Source organism: Belonocnema kinseyi, chromosome 1 (genome assembly GCF_010883055.1).
Source record: "Belonocnema kinseyi isolate 2016_QV_RU_SX_M_011 chromosome 1, B_treatae_v1, whole genome shotgun sequence".
In the NCBI taxonomy this organism is placed as follows: Eukaryota; Metazoa; Arthropoda; class Insecta; order Hymenoptera; family Cynipidae; genus Belonocnema; species Belonocnema kinseyi.
The window spans coordinates 114,525,563-114,551,191 of NC_046657.1; the positions used below are offsets into that span (position 1 = coordinate 114,525,563).

The 25,629-nt window shown below is 24.6% G+C and overlaps 1 protein-coding gene across 3 annotated transcripts in view; it reads right to left on the reverse strand.

Annotated features, from left to right (window-relative positions):
- Positions 1–2,597: 2,597 nt before the first annotated feature.
- LOC117168777 overlaps positions 2,598–25,629 on the reverse strand; it is a 52,706-nt gene continuing 29,674 nt past the window's right edge. For all 3 annotated transcript variants that reach the window (XM_033354582.1, XM_033354572.1, XM_033354562.1), the window contains 9 exons: positions 25,400–25,614; positions 21,052–21,573; positions 16,405–16,550; positions 15,723–15,848; positions 15,521–15,648; positions 10,887–11,034; positions 10,407–10,798; positions 7,570–7,789; positions 2,598–2,984 (listed from right to left, as the gene is read on the reverse strand). In XM_033354582.1, the coding sequence (XP_033210473.1) occupies positions 2,883–2,984; positions 7,570–7,789; positions 10,407–10,798; positions 10,887–11,034; positions 15,521–15,648; positions 15,723–15,848; positions 16,405–16,550; positions 21,052–21,573; positions 25,400–25,614 (1,999 nt within the window). In that variant the 3' untranslated portion in view covers positions 2,598–2,882. The remainder of the gene's footprint in view (positions 2,985–7,569; positions 7,790–10,406; positions 10,799–10,886; positions 11,035–15,520; positions 15,649–15,722; positions 15,849–16,404; positions 16,551–21,051; positions 21,574–25,399; positions 25,615–25,629) is intronic.

Below are 25,629 nucleotides of genomic sequence, written 5' to 3' on the forward strand. Positions count from 1 at the left end.
AAACACATCGTCAGATCATACGACTTACTTACGATATCGTAAAGACACCTTAACGACCTGGACATAGAATGTCGTAAGGTTATCGCAAAAATATCGTGAATGTCGTAGTTATAGGGATTGTAACGACATCTTTACAACATCTTATGTTTATGCCGTTACAGTGTCTTTACTATATCGCAAAGACATCGTTATATCATACGACATCGTAAAGACGCCTTAACGACATGGACATAGGACGTCGTAAAGTTGTCGTAACAATGTTGCCAAATTTTGTGCCCACTGGGTATCTTTGGCTGAAAATGCTTTAAGTTGAAAATTTACTTCTTTTGTTGCAAATATTATATATTCTTGGAAATTCAATTCTTCTACTTGAAAATTTCACTATTTCATTTTTGGTTGAAAACAAATTTATTTTAGCTGAAAATTTAACAATTTTTTTGAATATTCAGTTTCTTTTAGTAGAAAATTTACCTTTTTTAGTTAGAACTTTAAATGTTTAGTTCAGAATTTACGTATATTGTGGAACATTTGTCTTTTTAGTAGAAATTTATCTTCTTTTTTGGAAACTCATAATTTGGGTTGAAAATTTAACTATTTAATTTTAGGTTCAAAATTTATCTTTGTTAGATGAAAATTGTTCTATTCGTTAAAAAAATAGATATTATCAGATTATATTAGGTGACAAAAGCCGTCACCCCTCACTTTTATTTTATTTTAGCTCGTTAAAAAGTCTTCCAAATTCAACGATATGATCACTTCCATTAAAAAGGAACAGCGGTTTTCGGTACTACATTTGTCAAAATTCTTAAATATTCAATAATTTACTTCTTACGGAGATTTATTTAAAAAAAAATTATTTTGAGAGCAAACGAAAATAAAAAGCCGTTTAAAGATTCCAAATGTGCAGTTTTGTGATGCGTGTGCAGTTCAATTAACTAAATTTAGGATAAAATCGTTCTTATAAGAAAAATCCTCTTGAATATTTCTTATTTTAATCAGTGTTTCCAGTGGGCACAGAATTTGGCGACGTATTTACGACATCATATGTCTATGTCGTTTCGCTGTCTTTACGATGTCGTAAAGACAACGTCAGATCATGCGACTCATTTACGATATCGTAAAGATACCTTAACGACATGGAGATAGGATGTCGTAAAGACGTCGCCAAACTTTGTGCCCACTGGGCGCCTTTACGACATTTTTACGACATCCTATGTCCATGTCGGTTCGGTGTCTGCGATATCGTAAAGACATCGTCAGATCATACGACTTATTTACGATATCGTAAAGACAACTTAACGACATGGACATAGGATGTCGCGAAGATGTCGTAACGATGTCGTAAAGACGTCAACAAACTTTGTGCCCACTGGGTTGGCATATTGGGAATGGTTAAACTGCGATATGCCACCTGGCGATAAAAATACTAACTACAAAGAATAGGCACAATTTTAAAGATGCATTTTAATTTGTGCATAAAAGTGCTTAAACAATTTTTTTTTTTATTTTAAAGTATTTATTTGATAATAAAAATAAGTCTTTATCGGAAAGAAAGTGTTTGAGATGGAATTTATATATTATAGAGTGAAAAACCACAATTTTTGACAGAAATATTTTTCTAACAAAAAAAAAAAAAAACAATTATTGTTCTCTTTATTGTGACTTTCAACAGAAAATAAACTTAAATGGACTTATTTTGAACCAAAAATGAACTCAAAGTAAACTTTTATTAATTTATACATAAAATATTTACTATTTAAAAATCTAATCTAAAAGTTAGGTTAGAATTCGTATATTAATTCGAGTCGTCTATTATTCGTATTTTTGGCATAATATAGATAAAATGTTTCGCTATATACATTGATTAAAGTTTATTTAAGCTTACAATGCATTGAAACTCACATGAAATAATTGTATTTGTTTAAAAACCTATTTCACAAAAATGTATTTTTTTTAATGTATACGATGGAAATTCTATCTAAAACTATTTGTTTTTAGTATTCAATCATTGTTTTATACTTTCCAAAACAATCGTAAAAACACTTTTATGCAAAAATTAAAATACATGTTTAAAATTGTACCTACTCTTTCTAGTTCCATTGTTCGGCACCATGTGGCGAAATGGTAGACCACCATTCCCAATGCATAAATTTAATTATTGAACTGCACTCGTATGACAAAACTGCAGATTTTTTTCCTAACGTCAGCCTCGTTCTGGAAACAGATGAAAGTCGACGCTTGAAAAAGAGAAGCCCAAAAACCTTGGTTTAAAAAAATATATTTTGCCCTCTTACGATTAAAAAAAATTGTTTAGGATAAAAGCAATCATATCGATGAATTCGAAAGACTTTAGGCTTTCAGATTCTTTTTCTTACAGAATTCAGCAATACCTTTGAGCAAGCTGCAATCAAAAGAAGTGAGGGGCTTCAACTTTTGTCCCATTGCTTAACTTATAATGCAAAAACTTGCAATCCTGTGACAACTAGCGCCGAGCTGGAAATATTTGGAACTAATAAACTCATGGCGTTACTTTAAACGTCATGTAATTTCAGTTATTAATTACCAGAATCCAGTTTTCATTTTTGAAAACGAAACAGTAAAAAAAACCGCATTTATTCCAAAAACTGGGAAATGGACAATATATTATAGCTGATACATCGAACATAGAAATTAACCTGTCATTTCTCATACTTTCTCTAGTTATAAAATCTCTCCTAACAATCAGCATAAAAAAATATTTTCTTTTTTTTTTTTTGAAGACGTCCTACTTAAAATCTATATGTACAAGAGGATGTGCCAATGGTGACGATGTTTTTTACTATACATCAATTCTCAAAGAAACGAATTTCTAAAATAATATCAGACTGTATAGTGAAATTAAATTATCTGATGAGATCTCTCCTTAGTTCGGTGCTTTCAGCATAAGCACTCACGCTCACGACGTTCCTTGTAAAGTCAATAAGTTGATGCCACTCGCAAGGTTGCTAAAAAGTAAAATATAAAAATTAAATGCAAAATTAAAGTCTTTGATTAAACTTTATTAAAATATAGCGTTTGACTCACGCTTTATTGCAATTTAACCAAAATTTGTGGGATTAAATTCAAACCGGAATTTAAATACATCAACAGCATACAAGAGAATTCAATTTATTTCCCGGTTCACAAAAATTTTTCACGGCCAATGAAATTTAAAAAATGGCACACTAAAGCTAATAAAATTTCCACTTGAGGTTATAAAAACTGAGCTGCAAATGAAAGCAATCAAAGTGGAACTGTTAAATTTTGAACTTTTAAAATTGACATTTAAAAGTTTTTAATTAAAGAATGTTGTATTCAAATGATCAATAATTTACGCGTATAAAATTGAAGGTACTAACATTTTTCGATATAAAAAAATATAAATCCACGTTATCATTTTTAATGCTCTAAATAAAAAAAATCAATCAATGAACTTTAAAATTGTCAAAATTATATAATTTTAAAGAATTTTAAGCTAGAAACATCAAATATTGATAAATTGAAAAAATTTTGACTGAATACTTCTTAAATTAGAAACTCAATTATTTTCTTTTCAAATAGTTTAAACATCCTTGGAAAGCTTTAAAATTTTATTTCAAATTTTTGAGACATCTAGAAGTTGTTTGAAATTGATTTTAAATTTAAAATTATTTTGGTCATTTTTTCAGAACTTCTAAATATCTGCCAAAATGAATTAAATTTTTTCTACAATTTTCAGAAAATCCTGCTAATTTTAGAAAATTTCTTTAAAATTTGGATGTATAAATAACAATTGAGCATTTATTATTTGTAGACGAAATTTGAGTAATTTTAAGAGATATTTAGAAGTTTCGAAAAGATTGAAACTTAATGCAAAATTTGAAATGATAGCCTAATATAAAACAAAATGTAGATTTTCGCAGATTTTAAACAAAAAATTAGATTCTTTTCAAGAATTGTGAACGGCTTCAAAAGAATAAAAACATTCTCTTAAGATTCGTAGGAAAATTAAAAATAATGTTTAATTTTTTTAAATTATTTTAAGAGAATATTAAAAAAGTTTTTCAAAGATTTAAACCAAATTTTCAAAAAATATTTTAGGATTTTAAGAAAACTTTCTAAAATTTGCATAATAATTTTTAATCTTTATAAAACTCTTGAATATCTCTTAAAATTACTCAAATATTGTCTGCAAATTTTCATTTGTAAATTATACATAAAAAATTTCATTTACAAATTAAATATTTTTCAAATACATCAATTAAAATTGTAACGTTCAAAGTTTAAAGGCTCTTCGAAATTTTAACGATTACAGGCTTTCTATGTTAAACAATTCAGTTAAAGATTCTTTACTTTTAAATATTTGGTTTCAATTTACTTGTCTTAAATAAAAACTCAAATATTGCTAAATATTAGATAATTATTTTTTTTTAATTAAAATTTTCAAATTGAATGGGTTAAAAATTGAATATTTTAGACTGAAACAATATTTTAAATTTAATAAAGTCCTTTAATTAAGAATATATTATTATGAAGTTATTTTTAAGTTGAAAATAGTTTTGATAAAAAGAGATATTTCGGGTTACACTCGTGCTTCAAATCGTTTTTGTTTACTTTTTATTACTGAACGTACAGATAAATTTAAACAAATTTATTTATTAAATAAAAATATTTTTTATCCACAATTTTTAACATCAAAGGCTTTTATTTTTTATTTGTTCAAGTCTTTAAGGAGGCATTTAACAATTCTTTAAATTAAAAATTTAAGCTTAGAAATAAAAAATTTAGATGGAAAATTTTTAAAGTTAAAAAATTTTGAATTACGCATTGTAAGCTAAATAATAGCATAATTGAAAAACATAACAATTCCACTCATTGTTTAAAAACGGTTGAAATCGATCGTGGACAGACTTTTCTTCTACAAATTTGTAAAATTTCCGGTAAAAAAACATTCACTGTCATTTTCCGATTTTTCCCTGTCTCTAAAAATTTCCGGTTTCCCGGTCCAGCCGCCACCCTGGGGATGTCAGAGAATACCTGAGTGAGTTAGGGAATTTTCGAAAAACTAAAGTTGAAGTTGGTTTTATTATCATGGTTAAAAATGGTAACTATTTGCTTGAAAATTCATCTTTTTTTTTGGGGAGAATTCAACTATTTTTATACTAAAAATAACATCCTTTTTGTGGTCAAAATATATCAATTTTTTCATTGAGAATTTTTCTATATTGGTAGACAATTCAACTACTTACTACTTTGTAGTGAAACTACTTTGTTGGAAAAACATTTATTTGCCATTTATTATTTAATTTTCATTTATTATTTTTCTATTTATTATTCATTATTTTAATGAAAAACCCTTTCTTTTGCTCAAAATTTAATTATTTTGTTAAAAATGATGTTTTCCAGATTAATAATTAATTTCTTTGGTTGAAAGAAACTATTTAGCTAAGAATATGTTTTTTTAAAATATAAAACTTATCTTTTAGGTTGAAAATTCCACTATTTTTTTCAAAAATTAATATTTTTCGTTGAAAATTCATTTCTTTGGCTGAAAAATGATTAAATTTGCTGGACAATTATCTGTTTTGTTTTTAATTTGCTTTTCTAGCTGCAAATTAAACTATTGTAGATTTGGTTTGTGGATTTATCTTTTTTGGTTCCAAATTTATATATTTTATTCAAAATTTATCTTTTTTAGTAGAAAATTCATCTTTCGGGTTTAAAATTAAATTATTTTGTTGATAATATATTTTTTTGTGGAAAACAGATTGGTTTAACTGAACATTTAATTCTTATATTTCTGGTTAAAAAATCATTTCTTTTTTTATTAAAAATTCATGTACTTTGTTGAAAATCAGTCTTTTGGGTAAGAAATTCAACTAAATATTTGCTTAAAAATTCATATTTTTAGTTGATTCATCATGTTAGTTAAAAATTCATTTATTAGGTTCAAAATTTATTTTTTTGATTTACAAATTCAACTAAGAAGTGTTTGAAACGTATTTAGAAATAAATAATTTTTTGCATTATTATTATTAATCTTCTATGTTTTTTAAATTTATATAACTAGAATTTTTAAGATGGTGAATATTTTGTTTTCAACTAAAATGATGAATCCTAAACTGTAATAAATGAATTTAAAAACCAAAAATATAAATTTTTAAGAAAAGAAGTTAACTTTCAAGAAAATATTTTAATTTAATTTAATTAAAATGATGAATATTTAAGTGAAATATTTGAATTTACATTTAAAAAGACGATTTTTTTTATCTAAAATGATGAACATTTAACTGGAGTACTTGGATTTTCAACAAAAAAGATTAATTTTTAATCAAGAAGATTAATTATTTACCAAAAATACGAGTTTTAACAAAATACATGAATTTTTAACGAAATAATTGAATTTTCCACACACAAAAAAACATATTTCAATAAAAAATGTGATAGTTAAATTTCAGTTAAAAAATGAATTTGCAATCGAATTGATGAATACTTGAATTTTCAAATCAAGAAGATAAATTTCCAACCAAACTGAAGATTTTTCAACTAAAATGATGAATCTTTAAACTGAAATCGTTGAATTTTCAAACCAAGAAAATGAATTTCTACCAAACAAGACGAATTTTCAACTAAAATTATAGAATATTCAATCGGAAGTTACAGATTTAGAGACATTTTTTCAAAATCATTAGAGCTTCGAACAAAGTGACGAATTTCAACTATAATGATGAGTCTTCAACCAGAATAGTTGAATATTAAATCAAAAGGATTCATTTTTAACAAAGAAGATCAATTTCTACAAAAAATACGAATTTTCAGCTAAAAAAAGGTCATTTTTCAACCATAGAGATGAATTTTCCAATAAAGTGATGAATATTTAATCCGAATACTCAGCCAAGAAGATAAATTTTCAAACAAGAAAATTAATTATTTACAAAAAAGATATTTAATAAAATACATAAATTTCTAATGAAATAGTTAAATTTTAAACTGAAAACGATAAATTTTCAACCAAATACTTCAATTTTGAAATAATAAAGATCAATTTTCAACCAGAAATGAAATAGTTACATTTTCAGTTTAAACAAATTTCAATCAAACTGATGAATTTTCAATTAAAGAAATTAATTTTTAATAAAAATGATGGAATATTTAAGATGCACAGTTAAATTTTCAGTAAAAAAAATTAATTTCAAAACACAAAAAAACTAATTTTCAACAAAATAGTTAAATACAGTAATACAAAGCTACTTTTACAAATAAAGAATCATTGTTATTCAATTTTTATATTGAAATTAAAAAAAAAAATAAGGATGAATCCAAAAAGTCATTTTTGTATGAAATTTAAACAAAAAAATCGTTTAGATGAAATCATAACAAAAGGTATTTTCTTTTTTTGATATTTTAATTTAAAACCGCCAAAAAAAAACTGATAATTTCCCGATTGATTTTCGGTTTTTCGGTCAGGTGTTTCTAAATTACATGTTTTTTTACCAATTGAAGGACTCTTTTTTAAATTAAAAGCTGAAAGTTATTTTCTTAACTGAAAAAAATCGAAGGTTTCAGAATTACCTTGAATTTGCTAATCTTTGCAAATCTACCGTAGACTATTAGACAATGTTTTGCTCTGGTCAGTGTGCAGTAGAAACGTTGAAATCCAGCCCGGCTGGTGAGGTGTCTATTTCGAATGCAGGATGCAAGAATTATGTCCTTTTCGTGGTTGAAAAACCCATCGATCGTGTCTACTTCAATATTGAATATTTGCGCTTTCCCTGGAACAATCTCTTCCATTCTGAAAAAAACAAGATTTAAAAAAAAGGAATTGTTATTAAATTAAATCTTCCGGATCTCAAGAAATTCAGGGTTACTCAAATTAACTTAGAAAACTGATTAAACTAGGTTAGACGTTTTAATCGAAGAAAAAAAATCCCGATTCGGAAACATTTTTCGCGGTTAATTAAATTAAAAAATTCAAACTCTAAAGTTAATCATTAATCCATTTGAATTAATGATAAATGAACTGCAAATTAAAGTACTCAAGATGTAAATCTTAATTTTGTAACTTTTAAAATTTAAGTTTAAAAGGTTTTTTTATTTAAAAATTCTGTATTAAAATGCTCAATAAATTTGAAAATTAAAAAATTATAGTATTTTAACGAATTTTGAGCTAGAAACATTAAAACTTGAACCATTACATTTTTTCAAACAGAAAAATTTTTACATTAGAAGCTAAATTATTTTAAATTTAAATAGTTTAGATATCCTCAAAAATCTTAAAAATTGTATTTAAGTTTTAAAAAATATACTTGTTTCAATTTTGTTCTAATTTAAAATTATTCAGGGTGGCCGTTTTAATCGAAGAAAAAAATTCCAGGTTTTTTCCCGGTTCGCAAACATTTTTCCATATAAAATAATAAACAACAAATTAAAACATTCAAAGTGGAACCCTTGCATTCTAAACTTTTAAAATTGAAGTTTAAAAGTTATTTAATTATTTATTTATTAATTTATAAATTATAAAGTTCGAAGATTCAAACTAAGTTACTAAAATATCAATCCACGTCAACATTTTCAATAGTCTAAATTAAATAATCAAGAAATGAACTTTAAAAACTTTCAAAATCATATTATTTTGAGTAATTTTAAGCTAGACACATTAAAAATTTAAAGATAATTTTTTTAACTTAACAGTTCTTAAATTATAAGTTAAATTATATTTATTTTAAATAGTTTAGGCATCCTTCAAATCCAAATTCAAAATAATTTTTGATTTTTTTGTCAGAACTTTTAAATGTATTTCAAAATGAATTGAATTTTTTCTAGAACTTTTAGAAAATCCTGCAAATTAAAAAAAAAATTAAATTTGAATTTATAAATAACAATAGAACACTTATTATTTGTAAAAATATTAGAGTAATATTAAGAGATATTTAGAAGTTTTTAAGAATTGTGAAAGACTACAAAAGAATAAAAATTTTCTTAAGATTCGTAGGAAAATTGAAAATGATTTTTCACTTTGAAAAATTTTTGTAACAGAAAGTTTAAGAAGATTTTGAGAGATTTAAAAAATCATCAAAAAAGAACATGGAAGATTTGAAGGATTTTATTTAATTTCCTGGATTTTCAAAAATTGTAGAAAAATTTCGATTAATTTTAAAATATATTTAGAAGTTCTGAAAAAAATGTTAACACACTTCCTTTAAATTACTTGAAATAATTTCAAGTTTTTAATTAATTTTAAATCTTTTCAAAACTTCTACATATCTTTTAAAATTACTCAAAATTTTTCTACAAATAGGGTTCAAAATGTAACAATTTCACTTATAAATTAAACACTTTTTAAATTGAACAATTAAAATTGTAATGCTAAATTGTTTTTCTCTTAAATATTTGGTTTCAATTTACTCGTCTTAAATGAACAGTGAAATATTGCTCAATATTAAATACTTATTCTTTTTGTACATTAAGATCTTGGAAATTAAATGGGATAAAAATTAAATCATTTAGGCTGACAATATTTTAAATTTAATAAAAAACTTTAATTATGACTATATTATTATGGATTTACTTTTAGGTTGAAAATAGTAAAACGCACATTTACATTTTTTAATAGCTGAAAAGATTAATAGAAATATATTAATAAATTTATTTATTAAATTTAATATAAAAAAATAATATAAAGGGATACCTGAAACTCTGAATTAAAAATATATTATTGATAAATCATGAAAATTTTTATTAAAGAATAAAGTTATAGGAATACATGATATATTAATTTTAATTCTTATCAAGAATTTCGGATTGAAACAGTTACAATTTGGAAATTCTCAAATTCTCAAATTTATAAGAATCACAATTTATGAAATTATTTAAAAACGGGTGAAATCACAGTTGGATAAAATTTGTATTCTAAAAACTTTATAAAATTCCCGGTCAAAAATAAATTCACTGTCATTTCTCTGTTTTCCCCGGTCCCATAAAAATTCCCGGTCATTACCCGGTCCAGCGGCCACCCTGTTATTATTAAAAGTTTTTCACAACTTCTAAATATTTTTGAAAATAAATTAAATTTAAAATCATTTTTACTTTTTCTAGCAATCTTATTCATTTTTTTTTTTAATCTGTGAAAATTTTCCTTTTTTAAAATTAGGCCATGACAAACAATTCAGTTTCAAATTATTTATATTTTTGTACGACTAATGCTTTTGAATTGAACCAGTTTAATTTTAACGCTTAAATCTGGAAATTCTTAAATTTGAATAGATTTAGAATCGTTTTAACAAATAAATCACAGTTGATCAAGTAAACAATTTTTTCATCCAAAAATTGTCTTTCTTTTTAATTCTAAAATTGGTAAATTTCCCGGTTTTCCGGTCCAGCGGGCTTTAAAAAATAAATTATTTTCTCACGTATTTTTAATTTCTTGCTCAACTCGTTCCTTGGCATCAATGTCTGAGATTACAACTCCCATCGAAATATTTCTCTCCATTCTCCGCAAGTCTCCAAAACTCACAATACAGTGTATCAATCTCGAGGCAAAAACAGCCTCGTTGTCCACAAAATCTTCTGTGTAACTCAAATTAAAAATTCGCAACGAATGCAACGGAAATTGCACGTTCTGATGCACCAGATTTCTTAAAGAATTCATCCCGAAAATTCTTGAATTTATTAGCCATTCTTCTATCGGTGTCGATATCCTATACTGAGTGATTAATCTCAGAACAGGAGACTTCTCATTTGGCCCATAGCTGTTCTCGATTCGAGAAAACAAGGAACATCCGTATCCCGTGTTCCGCAATCTCTGCGGAGAAAAATGTATTTGCATTAAGAAGGTAAAGTTCAAAAAAATAAAAATAAAAATAAATAAATGATGGGCGATAAAATCTCACAGGCATATTATCGTGATTCGTTGGATTTTTGCAGATGTCGCCTAGTAAAACTAAAGTCTTCTCTTTGAAAGGTAAGACTTTCAGTGTGTCCAATTCTAAAATTTGTGCTGCCTCGTCTACTATACAAACACCCACAGTGTGTTTTTCGCTGTTTAAACAAAAAACGAAAAATTGCATTACCTATTTTTAAATGAGAAATTCCGAAAGGGAGATAATAGGGTTGGTGGGTAGATTGGGGGGAGGGGGGGGGGCAAAAAACAGGTTTCGAGCTATAGAGCAAATCCCCAACCCAAAAGTTTCCATTTCTGACGAAAGAAAATCCGCCATTGTTTTTCTTTTCCAAATTCAAATATTAACACGTGCCATCGAGCATTTTAAAATCCCATTCAATTAAAATGGGGAGATTTTGGATTTTCGAAAAATTGAACTCATACTTCAGGATTTAATCGAAACGTGCCATATTTTTAATGAATTATAGAAGAGTGCCTAGGAAATAAAAGCACACTAATCACTTTTATTTTTAAAATACACTTATCTCACTGCAGCGCCCCAAATATGACCCAAAAATAAAAAATAAAACTACATTTTTTCGTATTATTGTTCATTTTCACCATTTTCTGTTGTCTTTTTCAAAAAAAAAAATATATTAATTGACAGTTTAAATATTTTCCTTGCCTTTTTAAACAATTTTTTATTGTTTAAATAAATGTAACTTATTTGAACAATTATTTATTACTTTCAAATTTTAAAAAATCGTATTTTCTACATTAAATTGGTCATTGTTCGGAACAATAAATTTGTTTAAAAACATTAGGTAATTATTTAAACAATTCATTATTGTTTATTTTTAAAATACATAAAAATTGAGTCAGAGATGTCCACTTTTTTTCTCAATTCGGCAAATTCTTCTAGAAGCTTTATGTCACTGTTTATACAATTAATTCTTGTTTTTTTTTCGTTCAAATTTCCTTCAAATTGAGTTCATATAGTTTACGAATAAAAATTGTTCAAACAAGGACATGACACTTTACACAGAATTTACTACTCGAAACAAATAGAAATTTAATAAAATTAGAAGAAACGTCTCAAAATTATGTAATTATTTAACAAAAAGTAGAATAGAATACCAATTTGAGAAAAAAAGTTCACACCTCTAGCTCAATTTTTAGAAATTTTGAAAAAAAAACAATAATTATTTGTTTAAATCATTACATAATGTTTTAAGCAAATTTAATATACCAAAGTATGACCAACTATTACATTGAATTCAGAAAATAAGTTTTAAATTAATTGAAAAACAGAAATGATGAATTTACAACAGTAGTAGTTGTATTTTTAACAAAAAAGATGAATTTTCAAATAATATGTTGAATATTTAAATTTAATAGTTTAATTTTGAAACAAGGAGATTAATTTTATACCCAAAAAGACGAATTTATAACAAAATACATGAATTTTCTACTAAAATAAATTTCCAACCAAAAATTAAACAGTTGAATTTTCGCGACACTTAAAATCGTCAAAAGTTGACTGTAGTCGAATTTTTAACAAAAATAACAAGTTTTCATCGAGAAAGATTAAATTTTTACAAACAAAAAAACAACGAATTTTAAACAAAATAAATAGTTTAATTTGATACATTTTGAGAAAAAGATTTATTAAAAATATACGAAGTTTTGAAAAATTAGTTAAGTATCATAGGATATTTTTTTGCGCTCGAAGGGTAACAAATACAGGATAAACTCATAAGATTTCAGAACAATTCAAGTTAAATTTTAAAAATTCAAATTGGAAATTAAAAAAAAATCCATTAGTTTCCGTAAACCTGGAATAAATTTGGAGAAATGCAAGATAAACAAGAAGAATTCGATGATATTCATAAAAAGTCAAGATGAATTAAAACAAAAAATCAAATCCATTGATAATAATTTCAAAATATGACAAAATTCCATTGAATTAAATAGAATTGAGTGAGTTTATAAGAATTCAAGTAAATTAAAAAAAAATTCAATAGAATTCCAAGGAATTTAAAAGAATTCAGGGTGAATTCCAAATAAACCAAAGAGATTTATAATGACTTCCAACAAATTCAAATTCAATTAAAATGAATTGGAAAAAAAATTTTAATTGTAAAATAATTTAAATCGAAAAAATCCATTCATTACAATAGGTTTTGAGTGAATTTAGAGGAATTGATGGGAAACGAGAAGAATTCGATGAGACATAAAACATTAAACTGCATTTTAAAAAAAAATTAAGTTAATTCAAAACAATTCAGAAATATGAAAAAATTCATTGAGTTGAGAAAGTTTGAAATGAGTTTCGAAAAACTAAAGAGAATTGATTAAATGCCTGTGACTTAAAGTGTATCTTAAAGACTTCAAGGTGAATTAAAAAAAATCTTTTTAAAATCCATTGAATGGAGTAGAATGTATGAGATTTCGAAATAATTTAAAAATAATTTTTCGAAATTTTTAAAATTTAAAAGAATTTAGGATAAATTGATAAGAATTTAGGGCAAATTCCCAATTAAATGCAAAAAAATATTTGAAAATATCTTGAAATATTTGAAGTTCTACGAAATACCTCACTTCTCGTGAATAATTTCTTTGAAATCCACTAAAATATCATAAAATCTCGTGAAGTTCTATGATGACATTACCTGAAATCCTTGAGAATGTATTAAAATACACTGAGAGCTTTAAAATCCCTTAAAATCGTCAATATTAAATTCGAAAAATCGAAATTCTAAACAAATCTTTATCGCAAAATATTTCAAACGCTTTAAAATCCCTTTGAATCAATGAAATTAATGAAAAAATCCTTAGAATCTTTTAAAATTCACAAAAATATTGCAAATTAAAAGCTCTTGAAAATACTTAAAAAGTTTTAAAAATACCCCTAAAATCTGAACAATTTAATTTTAACAAGAATTCAGAAAGAATTCCAAATTAATTGCAAAACATATTTGAAAATCTTTTGAAATCTTCGAAACAATACGAGATCCCTCATGTCTTGTGAAAAATTCTTTGAAATCCATTAAAATATTTAAATCCCTTGAAATTATTAAAACCTTTGGAAATGCAAACTTTTAAAATAACCTAAGTAATTTAAAATCCTTCAAGCTCCTTTAAAATTTTATAAAGATCTTGAAAAGTTTTCAAATTTAAAAAAAAAATCCACTGACTTAAGAAGAATAGAGTAAATTTAGAGAAATTCAGGTAAATTAGAAAATTAAAGTTAATTCATAAAATCAAAAAGAATTAATCAAATTCAAAAGAATTCTAAAGAATTTAGGGTGAATTAATAAGAATTCAGGGTTAATTCCAAATATCTTAAATCTTTGAAACCCTATAAAATACCTAACTTCTCATTAATATATTCTTTAAAATCCACTAAAATATTATAAAATCCCGTGAAAAAATTTAATAATAATATTTTTACAAATTATGGAAAATGTATTTAAAAAAATTGAGAGCTTTAAAATCCCATAAAATCATTAAAATCCTGGGAAATCTTACAAAACCTTTAAACTTTTTCCTAAAATCTTAAAAATTCCTTCAATTATTGAAATTATTACAAATTACTCGGAATCTTTAAAAACACCCCGAAATATTTCAAAAGCATTCTAGTCAATTCAGAAATAGTTAGATTTTCAACAAAAAAAAAAGATGAATCCTCTACGAAAAATGTTATAGTTGATATTTGAACAAAAAAACGTTCAACCAAATTGTCGAATTTTCGAGTTAAAATATTATTTTTTAACCAAAAATATTAATTTTCTATCAAAAGGGACAAATTTTCAATTAAAAAAATGAAATTTCAAACAAATAGTTGAATTTTCAAGAAAAAAAGGATGAATTTTAACCTGAAATAGAAATGTTAAATTCAGTTAAAAAAATAATTTAAAAAAAAACGAATTATCAACTAAATAGTTAAATCTAATAATGTAAACCTATTTTTGAAAATGGATGAATATTTTTATTTAATTTTTCCATCAACTTTAATCCTATGTTCTAGAATTTATGAAAGGTATTTCACTTTTTTTGAGTTTATCTAAACTTTCGAATACTGAAGGGTACAAATAACTTGTTAAAAGAAAAAATATCAGAAGTTTTTTACCTTTACTTGAATGATTTTGAACACAGTTGAATCAATATTAAATGCTTTTTGGTATTTATTAATTAACCAATTGCAAAGCTCAAGTGTTTAAAACTGAACTAGTTTTCAATTTAAATATGCAACAAAATTAAAACGTTAGAATTTTTTTTACTATAAATTGTATGAGTGTAAGATGCCATTTGACACTTAAACAGTCAGAAAATTGAAGCATATACTGCTTTCAAATTTTTACATGCTGTAGATGCACAAATTAAAAATTATTGTAAACGTTTAAAACTAAAAAAAGTTAATTTATAAGCGAAACAAATTAAATAGTTTTATACATAAAAAAATTATTAATGTAAAATTGGATTTAAAAGCATTTCTTAAAAGTTACAAATACTTTAATTTGAAATTGGATGCATTAAAAACAGTTCAAAATTAAATACAACAATTAAGCATAAGAGCAGAACGAATTAAAAAAAAAGTTAATTTGATCTTGATCAAATTCGAAAGTCGGGACAAATATTTACCTAAGATTCTCCATCACAGAGCAGCCAAGATTGGGGATACTGCAGAAAATTAAGTTTGCGCCAGCCAAAAATGTCTTTTCCGCAACTTCTAAAAGTTCTCTCTTTTCTTGAGCTGTCATCTCCTTTACCTAGAAAAAATTTTAATTACTCATTCATCCACTTTTCTATTTATTTTAATGTTTGCTTGAGTGATTGTTCTTACCTTTCTTCCACTTCTTCCAATATCGTAATACATTTTTATAAGGCTCATTTGTAGTGCTACGTGAACACACTTTGTCATTTCAAACTTTTTAGTAAGGATATTCATTTGCTCCGTTAAAAATGCAGCCTAAAAGAATCAAAGTAGTTTTGTATTTTAGATTTATGAGTTTTTTTTTCTTTGAAGACATAGTAAATTAATAAAACAGAAAATGTTAAAAAAAATAAAAAGCAGGTATTTTCTTGTGTTTAAAAGATTCTCAATTTTTTAAATTCTTAATTCTCGATTTCTAATTGTAGAAAGTTCAATATAGTATTAAAAATCATATTAAAAATTGAATAATAACAGCAGTTTATATTATTATCGAAACTTAACATTCCCGAGTAAAAACAATTTAAAAATACGGCTTTCAATATCAATTGACTATATTAAAAATTAAAATCGTTCAACAAAACTTTTTTTGAAAACAATAATTAAGAACATATTTCACTTTATTATTTCAAAGAAAAATAATATTTATCAACGAAAATTTTTCAATTTGCAAAAATGTTTGCCGGAGTCTGCAGTTTTAATTTAAAAATCAGATTTTTCTTGCAATAAAGTAGAAGCAAATCAATTTAAAAACTGCAGATTTTTTCGGAGAAAATAAAAATGTGGTAAGAGTTATTTCTATTTAGAAACGAACCTGTTCCTCCATGGATTTCAAGCCCATTGTGACCTGGTACCTGTGTATATCACTTTCAACATGATTTCTAGCAAAATTGCTCAAGTTCAACTCTTTAGTTCGTTCACGTCTTCCCTCGTCCGGACCAACAAGAACCATTTTAACTACTGCAATGTAATTAAATCACTAAATTATAAAAATATATATCAAGATACACACCTAGTACAAATCTGACCAAAAAAAAATTATGCAAGCTGATTTAATTTAATGTAAATAATTTTACAAACTCTCTACTCAAATCTGTTCAAATTAAATTTTTTTTAAACAATCGATTTGGAGAATACATATAAAGATTAGTGAGTTTATTATAAATTTTTTTTTTTCGTTTTTAGGAATTCATATTTTAATCCAGAAGTATTCGACAAATTATATTACTAAAAACATAACAAATCATTTTTTGAATTTGTTTCTAAAGTTCATGCATTTAAATAATAATTCAAACAAAGTTTTATTTCACTTTCTTACACTCAAACATTCGGCGTATATTCAGGTAAAATTAAAGTGGGTACTATATTAAATTCCATTAAAACCGCTTTAAATTCTTAAAATTTTCAAAAAGGTAAATTAATTTTAACCAAATACTTAAATGTTCAATCAAAAAGATTAATTTTCTGCCAAAAAGTCGATTGTTAAACAAATTTAATGAATTCTTAACTAAGTAGTTGAATGTTTAATTAAAAAAGATCCATTTTCAACTAAATAGTGGAATTTTCAACGGGAAAATATCAGCTTTAAACAAAAAATTAAAGGTTTACATTTTCAGTTAAAAAAGTTCATTTTTCACACAAAAAACAACAAAGAAACTTTTAACGAAAGTGATGAATTTTCAATTAAAGTTCAAGTCAAATCAAGTTTCAAGTTGAATTTTAAATAAAAGAGATAAATTTTCCAAATAAAACGACCAAGAAGTTTAATTTATACCAAAAAGATCAATTTTCAACGAAATGGATGTATTTTCAACTAGAAAAGATAAATTGTTAATCAAAATTTGAATATGTAAATTTTTAGTAAACAATTTTTTTGTTTCAACAAATGGATTTTCAACTAACAATTAAATGACAGAATATTCAATTGGAATAGTTGTTACATGTTTAAACAATGTAATGAATTTTCTAAATTAAAATTATGAATCTTGACCCTGAATAATTAAATCTTCAAACGAAAAGATAAATTATCAACCTCGAAGATTAATTTCTAACCAAAAAGATCAGAGGTGAAATAGTTCAATTTTTAGTCCAAAGCAAAAACGAGTTTTCAACAAAATAGCTCATTTTCCAAACAAAGAGATAAAATTAAAATTAAAATAATGAATCTTCAACCCAAAAAAATGGATTTTTAATCAGAGTTTAATTTTCACCCAAGTAATGAAATTTTTATTCCAAAAAAAGTTTATTTTTAAAGAAAACAATGCAGTAATTGATATTTCTACTCAATTGGTCAAAAAAATACATTCTTACAGATCAGTATAGGAAAAATCTAATTGCACATATAAAAATAGATTTCTGTGATTTTGTTTACAGATTTTTTAAACGATATCTTTCGTTAGTGGAAATGATTTGAAGTTTGAAAGTTCGAAAAATAAATGTACGTAGTCACAATTTTACTTAAAAAAACAAAAATTTTGAAATGTAAAGTGATTTACAGAAGTAAAAATTTATTTTTTTATTCATCTTTTTTATTTTTGACTTTAGGGATCATCCACATATTACGTAAGATGTTTTTCTTTTGTTTATATCGTTGTGTCCTTCTCAACTTCACAGCAATTTTATGCTCGTCTTTATTCAAACAAAAGAAAAACGTCTTACGTAATTTGTGGACGATCCCTTAGTGCGCCAAAAAGTAAAGAAGTTGAAGTCGAAATTATTATTTCCGGGTTTAATTGGGGGATGATATTGTTATACGTTTTTTCGAGCATGAAATATACCTACTTCTAACTTTTTCATTTAAAAGTTCATTTTTTAAATTACAAATATTGTATCTATCTTGGACAAAAAGGCAAGCTTTTTGTTGAAAATTCAACTATTTCCTAGAAAACTTACTTTTTGTTAAAAATTCGTATTTATGTTTTGAAAAGTTAATTGGAATCAATTTTTGATGAAAATTCAATTGGAATCTATTTTTGATGAAAATTCAACTAGTTTTTTTTTAATTGTCTTTTTGATTTGAAAATTCACCTATTTTAGTAGAATTTTAATTTTTCTTAATAATTCGACTATTAAGTAGAAAATAAAATTATTGTTTGATTTAATTTAATTCTTTTTTGGAATTTTTTTTAATTCATGTGTTTTAGAAGACATTTTATCCCTCTTGAATAAAAATGCAAGTATTTGGTTGAAATTTAACTCTTTTTTAGAAGTTTAGTCTTTTTTATTTTAAAATTCAACTTCTTTAGCAGAAATTGCTTCTTTCTTTAATATAAATGCAGCTGTTTGGTTCAAAATTCTGCTGTTTTCTTGAAAATTTAACTATTTCGTTGAGATCTCTTTGGTTCAAGACTTAACTAATTGGTTGAAAGTTCGTATTATTTTAAATTTATTTTTTGTTTGTAGAAAATTAGTCTTTGTGGATGAAACTTATCGATTTTTATTAAAAGTGCATTTGTATTAGTACAAATTTCATCTTTCTTGGATAAAAATGCAATTATTTGGTAGAGAATTAAATTATTTTGTTAGACATTTTTTTCGTTAAAAATGCGTCTTTTTTTAATTGAAAATTCAGTTTTTTCGTAGAAACTTATTTCTCGTTTAAGCATTCATATTTTGAAAAGTCAAGTGGAATCTTTTTTGGATAAAAATTTAACTATTTTTTTTAAAAACAATTTTTATTTTTAATTAAAAATTGTTCTGTTTTAAGTGAAATTTCATCACTTTTTGGATAAAACTGCATCTTTTTTTGCTATAGAATTGAATAACTTTGTTAAAGTATTTTTTTTTCACTAGAAATTCGTCTTTTTTGTTAAAAATTCAATTTTTTTTCGTAAAAACTTTTTTCTGGTTTAAACATTCATATTTTAATTTTGAAAAGTCAACTGAAATCTTTTTAACAAAAAACTTAGGTATCTTTCATGAAAGTATATCTTTTTGATTCGAAATTTCAACTATTTTAGTAGAAATTTCATCTTTCTTGGATAACAATGCAACTATTTGGTAGAGAATTAAACTATTTTGTTTAAAAAAATCATCCTTTTTGATTAGGAAATTCAAATTTTTTTCTCAGATACTTATTCTTTGTTAAAAAAATCATATTTTGATTTTGAAAAGTCAACTGAAATCTTTTTTGGATAAAAATGCATCTATTTGGTAGAGAATTCAACAACTTTTTAAATGTTTTTTTTTCGTTAAAGATTCGTCTTTTTTATTGAAAATTCAATTTTATTTCGTGGAAACTTATTTCTTGTTTAAACATTCGTATTTTGATCGTAAACGCCATCTGAAATCTTTTTTAACAAAAAACTCAACTGTCTTTTTAAAAAAATTATCTTTTCGATTTAAAAATTCAGCTCTTTTAGTAGAAATTTCATTTTTTTTTTTAGTGAACACGCAATTTTTTGTGAGAAATTATTCTCCTTTGCTTGAGTATTCAACTATTTTGTTTGAATGATTTAAGCGAAGTACTTTGTTAAGAAATTATTTTTTTAAAGATTAATATTTTTTAATTGAAAATTTAACTACTTAGGTAAAAAATAAACTAAATGTTAAACTAAATGTGTAATTGAAAAATCAGCTTTTCGATTTATTTAATATTGATCTTTATGAGTTGAAAATTCTCATTTTTTAAGGAAAAATGCATTAGTTTCGTGGACAATTAACTTTTTGCCGAAAAGTTATATTTTTTTGTTTGAAAATTGAATTTTCCTAGAGAAAATTCGTCTTTTGGCTAGAAGTTGTAACAATTTAGATAAAATTTTCTTTCTTTCTTGAGTAGCAAATCTTTAATGTTAAATATTCATCTTTTTGATCTTAAAATTATTATTTTTTTAAATATAAATTTCAACTTTTTGATTGAAATATAAACTATGACACTTTTTTGTTGGGAATTTATCTTTTTAGGTAAAAAACTCAACTATTTTGTTTGAAACTTAAGTATCTTGTTAAAAAGCCATCTTTCAGAGCAGAAAAGACATTTTTTGTTTAGAATAAATTAATAAATTTGAACATTTTTAATTTTTATCTGAAATAATGTTTTATTTGATTTATAAAAGATTCAACGTTAAAAGTATTGAATGATTAAAATTCTGGTATTTGAATATTAATAATTAAGGGAAATGAAAAATGAGTCAAGGAAAATTCAGGGAATTTTGAAAATGAAGTTTTCGGAAACCCTGCCTAATTCTACGCCCCTAGGTCGAAAAAAATCACTTTTTTTATCTTTGAAATTTCCAATCATTTCTGCTAAAGGAATATATCGTTTTAAAAATCTGTAAAAAAACACAGAAATCTATTTTAATAGATAGAATGAGATTTTCTCTATCCTAATCGAAAAAATAAACACATTTAATTTTTCGGTCGACTCTAGTAGACAGCAGGATTTTTTCTCCCTGATACTGATACTAAATTTCATTAGAAAAATACTTATTTCTTTCTATTTAGCGGAGTCAAAAATTCTTACCATCTTTTTCAATATTTGCAAGCTCAAGTGCAGATTTGAGTTTTATTATAATCTCGTCCATCTCGACGTTTGTGGAAGCAGAAACAAGAATTCTCAATCGTTCTTTCTCGACATTAAATTTTTGTGTACAGAGTAACTGTAGAATCGTGTTGACAATAATATTCGTCTTTCCAGTGCCGGCAGATCCTTCCACAAGACAGATGTTGGGCAATTCACTGTTGAAGGCTTTTATTATTTTTGAGACTGCGGTAAACTGCATTTTGTCAAGATGATCTTTCGAGACTAAATCCTCCCGATCCAAGATTTTGACCGGTAGAGCCGGATTAATTTGCGAATTTGGATGTAATATACAAGGAAGGAGCTCAGATCTTCTCAAGCGAAACAGAGCCTTGGCTTTTTCTATTGAAGATTTCAAATTTACAATCGGTTTTATGTCCTGAATTGTACTCCTGTGGATATCAAATTCCTGCTCACTAATAGATACCAAGAAGGTAAATAGTCTTCTGGGTAGGTCCATCGTTTCTAAAATTAATTTTTTTTAACATACACTTAGAAAATAATATAATAGAAGTATATAAAAAATGTATAGGAAATCAGAATTGCATACAGTGGACACTTAAATTTCAGAAAACAAATTGAACCTTTTCCCACATTTTCCAATTGGAATCATTCAAAATTCTTCAAGCGGGAAACATTAAAAAATGTACAATTCTGAAATAGAAAAAAAATGGAACAAATCATATTTTAGGAAATTTCAGATTCGACAAATTCAATAAAATGTACTAAAAAATGGGCAAAATTGTTATGATTTTGATTGAAAATTTTAAAAATGTAACGGGAATATTTGGAATTTTCGAAATATTAATATTTAAGTTTAAAATGTGTTGTTAACGTTTTCAATTAGATTCAATTAAGTTAAATTGTCTATTTTAAAAAGCTGATATCTGTAATTTTTAAGGTGTCAATTTCAATTTAAAATTGGGCAATATCGAATCTGGGGAAATCAAAATTCGACACATTCAAAAAAAGCCCTGAAAATAGCTGGAAATAAATTATAACCCATTGAAACTTAAAATGTACCCATTTTCAATATTTGAATTTAAAGTGTTTCGAACGCTTTAAACTTCAAATTTCCAAATTTTGATAAATTAATTCTAAAATTATTCAATAATAAACGTTTTCAATCTGAATCGTTTCCTTTTATGTATGTTTTTACTATTTGAAATTCTTTAACTTACAATGCTCCTATTTACAATATTTAATAAAATGTTGTCAATGTTAAAATTTATGGATTTTGAAGATTTAAATTGTAAAAAGGTCAAAGAAAACATTTTTTAAACTGAAAACAAATTTTTTTGTAAAAAGTAGAAGTAACGCAATTCAAGGTTTTTTCCAGGTTTTCCAGGTCAAGAAATCAAGTTTTTCCAGCTCTACTTCTTTTACATCAAATGATGAAATAACTGTTTTTATGGATGTAAAAAATGAGCCATTTTATGTTTTATTGGCCAACCATTTTTAAAGAAAACAGAACCATAAATAAACTAATTATTAATTTTTTGCCAACATGAGTGATCTTTGAAAACTTTTAAATCTTTTTAAATTTTTTGTAAAATATTGGATTCTTGAGATCTTCAAAATCTTTGAAATCTTTTAATTCTTTGTGAAACTTTTGCATATTTTTTACATTTTTATGAAATCTTTGTTTGTTGTTTAGGAAATGTTCGAATTCTTTGGGAATTTTTAGTGAAATCTTTGTCAAATCTTTTTAAAAATTTCTGAAATTTTTCTTAAAACTTTGTTTGTGAAATCTTTTAATTCCTTGTAATCATTGGACTATTTGAAATCATTTCAAAACTTCTAAAATGGTTTTAAGACTTTTGAAATCGTTTTAAATCTTCGAAATGTTTTAAAATATTTTAAATCTGATGTATTGTACCATTTAAAAAATTTTTGAAATCCTTTAAATCTTTTGAAAGTTTTAAAAAACTTCGTAAAATTGTTGTGAAATATTTGAAAACTGATGTACCCGCCTTTTTGAAATCTTTGAAATTTGTGAAATCTTTCGAAAATGTTCCAAATCCTTTTGAATATTTTACAATCTTTTAAATAGATTGAAACCCTTGAAAAATCCGTTATATGGCCATGGATCATTCTAATATTTACAATTGGAAACCTCTAAAAATAATATTTTTATATAGAAAATTTAAAAAAATTGAAGAATATAATTTCAAACAACATCAAAGAAAAAAATCAAGTGACGTATTTAAAATGAAGTATATATTCAGTATTAAAACGTTCAAACTTAAAACGGATAGAATTAATATTTACATTTAAAAATATTCCAAATTAATCCTCTTCAAATTTCAAACGTATAAGATTTAACTAAATAAATGATTTCGGATTGAGAAAGTTCAAATTTTGTATTTTAAAATTAAAGCTCTCGAAGGGGTGGCCGTTTTAATCAATGACAAAAAATTCCCGGTCATTTCCCGGTTTCTCAAACAAAATTTACGGTCAATGAAATTATAAAATTCAAACCCTAAAGTAAAAAATGTTACCATCTGAAGTAATAAAAACTGAGCTGCAAATTATTTTAAACAATTTTAAGTTAGAAACAATAAAAATTGAACAATTATATTTTTTATAAACTGAACAATCCTTAAATTAAAAGTTTAATTATTTTCATTTGAAACAGTTTAAGAATCCTTAAAAAAGCTTCACAATTTTATTTCTAACTCTTGAAAAGTCTACATGTTTTAGATTTTTTCAAATTTTTAATTATTTTAAAAAAATTTTCAAAACTTCTAAACATTTTTTTGAATTTTTCCTAAAGCCTTTCCTGAATTTTATTTTAAATCCTACAAATTCAGAATATTTTCCTTAAATATTTCAGATTCATTATTGACAATTTTGAAAATATTTTAAAATGTTCTCTTAAAATTAATTTTTCAAAATAAAACAATCATTTTCAATTTTCCTAGGAACCTTAAGAGAATATTTTTTATTCTTTTGAAGCCTTTGGCAATTCTCACAAAGCTTCTAAATTTGTTGTTCGAAATTTGCAAAAATCTATATTTTGTTTTAAAATAGGCTATCCAGGGCTGTTTGCAAATTTTGGTATGAATATTTTCATACAGACTTTGTCGGTATACGTAGAAACTTCAATTGAATTATTTGAAATAATTAAAAATTTTACATTAATTTAAATTCTTTATAGAACATCGAAATATCTCATTAACTTACTCTAATTTTTTCTAGGAATAATAGGTATTCAATATTTATTTATACAACAAAATTCAACAATTTTACTTATAAATTAAAAGTTTTCAAATCGAAAAATTAAAATGATAACGTTCAAAGTTTACTTTTTTTGCTCAGTTTTGAGTTTTTTTTTAATTACTTATTTTAAATGAACAGTCGAATATTTCTAAATATTAAGCATTCTCTTTCTTCATAAAAAATTTCAAATTCTCAAATTTTAGGCTAAAAAATATCTGAAATTTAATCAATCCAAATGTAATAATTAATATTAATAAATTAATTAATAATTTAATAAATAATTAAAAAGAAGAAGTATGATTATATTATTTTGCAGTTATTTTAAAGTTTAAAATAGTTTATAAAGTTTCAACTGGGCGTTCAGAGTTGTTTAACTACTAACACTTTTTAATTGAAACGGTTTAATTTTTAACGTTAAAATTTAGAAATTGTTAAATCTGTTTCCGAATCGTCTTATAAATTAAATTTTATTATTATTCATTTGTTAGTCGTTCACGTACAGTTGAAATTTTAAAATCATGATTTATTTTCACAGTAGATGAACTAAATATTTTTTTTATAGAAAATTGTCGATTTCAAACGCTTTTACTTTATAATTTTTTAAGTGTTTAAAAAACGGCATTTTTTAATTGAAATATTATCGAATTACGCACTGTAAACTGAATTATATAATTCAAACATATACAGTCTCAACTAATTGTTTTAAAAAACGGTTAAAATCAAACTAGAACAGATTTTTTCCTAAAAATCTATAAAATTCCCGGTCGAAAAATAAGTTCATTCTTATTTCCCGGTCCAGAAAACACCCTGAAAATTGTATAATTTCAATATTATATGATTAAAAGCGTACTGAAATTAATAAAATTTAATCAAACAATCTTTCTAGTAAAGTAAGATTAAAAACTGTGCATTAAAGAATCAATAGATTATTAATAAAATAGAAAAGCAGTGTTCAACCTGAAAAATATCGACTACCTAGAAAAAAACAACAATCTGTGATAAATGGTCCCCCAATTCAATAAAAAACACATGTTTGGAATGAACCAGATAAATAAATAAATAAATTTACCTTCATTAACTACTTTCTGTATATATCCAAACATTACAACTGACTTTTTATATTCATTGACTAGATAAAATCGTAATAAATCTCCTTCTGAAGGAGGTTTGGAATCATCCAAAATCGATACGCTGGATTTCAGTAACAAAGGCACAAGAAATGTTTTTCGAGCTGGTATTTTCACCTTTGGGATTGTACTTGGAAGTAAACGACAATCTTGTAATCTGTAAAAAGCAAAA